Source organism: Penaeus chinensis, chromosome 16 (genome assembly GCF_019202785.1).
Source record: "Penaeus chinensis breed Huanghai No. 1 chromosome 16, ASM1920278v2, whole genome shotgun sequence".
Lineage (NCBI taxonomy): Eukaryota > Metazoa > Arthropoda > Malacostraca > Decapoda > Penaeidae > Penaeus > Penaeus chinensis.
This window is the reverse complement of record NC_061834.1, coordinates 24,200,851-24,205,850: the sequence shown is the minus strand read 5'-3', so window position 1 is coordinate 24,205,850 and position 5,000 is coordinate 24,200,851. Positions and strand designations below refer to the sequence as shown.

The window sequence follows — 5,000 nt, the reverse complement described above, 5'->3', positions numbered from 1 at the left end:
ATATATTCTCTCTATCTTTTGTCTCTTTATCTCCCATCCACTTTCCCTCCTTCCGTCCCTTCTTTCTTTTTTGCTCTCCCGTCTTTCCTGCATTCCTCCCTCTCCCCATCCATCCGTTCCTTATTCCTTCCTTTCTTCCTTCTTTCCCTCTCTCCTCTTTCCTCCTATGGCACCTTTGTATCCCCTTTCTGATCCCCTTCGCGCGTAAATTCCAAGCTCCGACTTTTAGAAAAGCTAACAAGCTTTGGGTTAGCTGCAAGTCATCCGCTCCAGCTGTATGACTTAGCAAAACCGTCCAAAAACAAAGGAAGTAATGAAGAAGCCGAGAAGAAGAAAAGGGAAATGGTAGCAGCAGAAGAAAAGACGTGAAGTAAAGAAGAAAAAGAATAATAATGGAGGAGCCCGAAGAGAAAGGAATGGGCTCCACCTATAGTCTCGAGCGCCCTCCCACGTCCTCCTTCATTAGCGGGACCAAGAGGCGGGAGAAACGCCAGAGCCCCCCTCGCGCGCGCCGGGATTTCTCGTGAATGGCAAATGACGCGGGACTTTTCCCCTGCAGCCTTCCTCCCTCTGGATCAAAAGGCGGACTTATGAATGGCGGAAAACAAAAAAGACGCCAGCCCTTGTCCGCGTCTTGCCATTACGGGCCGGTCTGGGAAGTGTTCTGTGTGCCGTCTCGAGGAGCACCTTCTGGTGCGGATGAGGGCGGATGGGGGGGGGGGGGGGGTTACTGTTCAAAGATTTATAGTCCTATCCTTGTACTTAATATGTAATGTCAATGAGAACAGCGATCCGGAGGAGATACCAAGTGGAACGGCAGACACAGATCGCAGTTCTGCTTCCTCGCGTCTTTTACTGATGTCAAGTGGCGCGACGACGAAGTGATCAGCAGCCAACAGGTTCTCTTGGCAGACGGCGCCCCATAAAACGGGGCGCCAACCACGCCCTCCCCTACACAATGCCCGCCCACGATCTGGGGACACACCCACAATCCTTCTCAAGCTTCGCAGGTCTTGGTTCCTTCGCACATCACCGTCTCTTGTTTCCTTTTGTCTTGTTTCCCCTTCCGTCCCTTTCACCAATTATGTGGCACATTTTATCCCTCGTATTCATATCTAGACACATGATCCTTGTCCTAATTCATAGGTTTTTGCGTATTCAAATTGATCTTAAACAAGGATAGAGCGTGCATAAATTAAAATGAAAGGACTTAGCTCGTGTAAACGGAATAGGCACATTCATCTTGTAGACACGTCAGATGACTATGCGAACGTATGGCAACCAAAGGTATAAATCATGAAAATAAATATAATTATGCAAATCTCCATGCAGTACATGCTCCCTGATGGGTGAGCCAACTATTTGTACAAATCAAGGAATTTCAACATTTTAAGTGAACATTACAACTACAGTCATGTGCGATGTGGTGCGTAAGGTCCAGCGACCGCCGCAAAGTGCTATGCGAGTGCCACCAAAGTGCCACACCTCAGCCAACACCGCTCACGCCCTAATGATGATAGTGACCCTGTCTTATTATTATTCATTTTTTTTATTACACGCGTACTCAAGATCTCACAAACTCACTAATTCATTAACTCACTCACACGCCCAATCACTCTGCGTGTGTTAGCTATATCTTGGCGACCGTAAACGCATTCCCAACGCCACAGGTGGTGGCGAAGAGGCGGCAGGGAGGTGGCGGCTGAGGGTGGCCCCAGTGGGGGTAGGGTGTAAGGGTGAGAAAGTATGGAAACGACTTACCCTTCTTGGCCGGGCTCTTCTTGCTGGCGGCGGCTGAGTTTTGCTGTTGGTCCTGCTGCTGTTGCTGTTGCTGGCCGGAGTGGCCGTTGGCGGAGGGAGCACTGCCCCCCGCCCCGCCACTGCTGTCTCGACCATCACCACCTCCACCTGCAAAGGAGCAATGTCCATCAGCATCTGTGGTGCGAAGGGGACATTTCGTCACAGTCAACACCTATGATAAATCTCGCGACACAATAAAATTGTAAGAACATTATCAGAGAGGTCTTTCATATAATTTCTTTCGCGACCCCTTCTTCCCTCGATGCGCTTCCTTTGCGGTGGCCTTCCGCCTGAAAAATGAAACTACCAAATCCCGCCCTATCTTTCCTCACCCGAACGCTAGGCGCTGCCTTCCCACAGCCATCCCAGCCGCAGCAACAACCAAACGCTGACGAGAGTCGTTTTCCTCCTGCTTTGCCTCGCCCGCGCCCTCTCCTTCCCTCGCCGCCGAGGGCGCCTCCGCCCATCACTCAGAGCGACGAGACATCCTTCGATACATCCTTCGATACAAGCCTCCTCCCGCGTGACCAAGGGCGGACCTGAAGATCCAATACAGCGCTCCAGCGACGTCTGTCACTGCGACTTTTGTTGACGCTCGCTTTGTTATTTCCGCTCCACTGTGTCCAATTTCCTCACTTTTTCTCATGGCCTCGTTACGGCTCCACGCCCGCACGCGCCTCCTCCTGCGCCACGCACGCCCATCTCATGTCCTTTGGGCCCCAGGAGAAGGAGGGGCTTCTACTGCTTAGCTTCTGCGAGGTGAGGGCCATAAGGATCAAATCGAAAACGGGAAAGAGGAGAGAAAGGGAGGGCACGCGAGGAGAGAAGCGCAAAAGAGGGGAAGAGAGAAGAGAGGAGAAGAACAGAGAAGGGAAGAGAAAGGGGGAAGGTGAAGGAGACTAGCGGATGGAGTTCACAGGAAGAGGGAAAGAAGGGAGAAGGGGAAATGGAGAGAAGCAGAAAAGAGAGGAGAGGCAAGTGAAGAAGAGAAAGAGAGGCAGCGGAGGGGAGGCAGCGACAACCCTTTTGACCCTTGATATTAAGAGGAGGAGAGGCTTTGCGAGGGCGTGTACGGGCGGCCCCATTTCTCGTCTCCTCCGGCTTGCACGTTCACACACTCCCCGCGGCATCACTCACAAGCGCAGGACAATCAATTTGTGAGAGAGGCTTCCCTTTAATGGATGAGTGTCGGCCTGGTATGCTATACTAATTCCGGGTGGAGGAACGCCCAGGAGTAATCTATACTGCTGAGCCCAGCGCCCATAACTTTCGATCCCCCGTCCGTCGTCTCTTCCAATCGGTGTTGATAGGCGTAAATGAGAGGCCTCGTGGCCCCTTCATTACCAGTCGTGTGACCCGCCGACTTTGCCTGGCACTCCTCCGCGCGGTCTACTACACGACCCAGCCTCCCCAACAGCCCAATTCAAAGCAATCAAGAGCTGCCGCTCAGAATCCAAACCAGGCCGTATTGAACTCCCCGGCCTAGGCGGGCCCAATCCTACACTTCCTCCATCCCTCCCTTCTCCCCCGAGGATGTCTCACTTCTCCCCGCTCTCCCCGGCTGCCTCATCGCCAGCCTCCCTGCTCCATTATGCCACGCAGCGCCCGTGTAGGCTTAGGAACGAGGGCTCCGTGCCACAGGAAACGTGCGTACTCACACCAAAGGAAGGGAGTCATCGTCACAGCTGGAATCATGCCATATTTGTCAGTGTCCAACAAATCAATGTATTAAAGCTGCTGTTTCACGAAAAGACACTGCTTGAAAGTAGTCATTTAAGCAGTGATGATTGCAGGTAACATTATTACCAATGTCAGTCTGAGGGTGCTCTTTCACTGAGAAAAAACTACTTCACTTACATATTCCCTTGCACTTGCATTCCCTTCATCTCTTTTCTCTCTTTCACACAAACACCCATGAACAAAAAGGACATTAAAACAAAGCAATACTCATACAAGCGAGTCTGCATCTGGACAACGGCACTAACGGCTTAAACTTTTTTATTAATACTGAAACCTTGTTTATAACGACGCCAGAAAGGCCCACCGGCATTAGATGTCCCAAATTATCCTCTACAACTTGACGTCGATACTATAACTTCAAATTAAAAAATCAAAAGAAAAAAGGAAATAAATGCATATATATATATATATATATATATATATATATATATATATATATATATGTGCACGCACGCACGCACGCACACACACACATACACACACACACACACACACACACACACACACACACACACACACACACACACACACACACACACACACACACACACATATATGCATTTATTTTCTTTTTTCTTTTGATTTTTTTTTCTTAAACAGACACTGAATACCTGTCTGTGGATAACCGATCCGCAAGAGAATTTCACTCAAACAAATTCATCCTTACTGGATCTTTTCACAATCAATCAGAAAACATCGTCCGCCAGGGCTCCCTCCCCCAGCCTCCTTCGGGCACATCGGAGGACCTGAGCCTCGCCAGACGCCAGCGCTTTCGACCTCTTCCTTGGAAGTTCGTCCTGGCGTCTCGCCTCGAAACCCACGAGAGCCCCGGAGTCCTCTTCGCTTTAATCTCCGAAATGAGACATCCCAGCCGGAGTTCTTTCGCTCGGTGTTTGCCCCGAGATCATTTTTTATCCCTCGGGCATCGGAGTCCTGCAGGGGAAGAAGACAGGGAAAATTCCTTCCATTTTATAGTCGGCCGCAATATCCCGGAGACGTGATAAACATGGCGAAAGCGACACGTCCCTTCATCACGATTTCGCTATCCCTTCCCATGGAGTTAATCACACATAACACATATCTAAAACGCGGAAAACACTCAGATACACAGACGATCTGATAGACATAGACACACACACACACACACACACACACACACACACACACGAATAATACAAAATAAAATGAGCAAAGGTTCTGTCGCCAGCAAACAAACACCGTCTAACTGACTCTTGGTTCTCAAGGGCAGTCCACCTTGGTAGCAGGGGCGGGGGAGTGAAAGAAAGAGAGCGAGGGGGAGAAGGGGAGAAGGGAGAAGGGGTTGTGAAGTCGAATTTCACACGCGGCGTGATATACGGCAGGACAGAAGTGGGATTGGAAGGCGACCTGATACGCGGTCAATAAAATCGAGGAACAAAATCCGTTCCCTTCAGTTCCCTGCCTCCTTCTCCTAAGGAAGT

The 5,000-nt window shown here is 50.2% G+C and overlaps 1 protein-coding gene across 14 annotated transcripts in view; it reads right to left on the bottom strand.

Moving 5' to 3' along the window:
* The window catches only part of LOC125033572 (MAP7 domain-containing protein 2-like), a 367,585-nt gene that overhangs the window by 37,971 nt on the left and 324,614 nt on the right, over nt 1–5,000 (bottom strand). For all 14 annotated transcript variants that reach the window (XM_047625202.1, XM_047625192.1, XM_047625189.1 and 11 more), the window contains one exon: nt 1,762–1,908. In XM_047625202.1, coding sequence (XP_047481158.1) covers nt 1,762–1,908 — 147 coding nt within the window. The remainder of the gene's footprint in view (nt 1–1,761; nt 1,909–5,000) is intronic.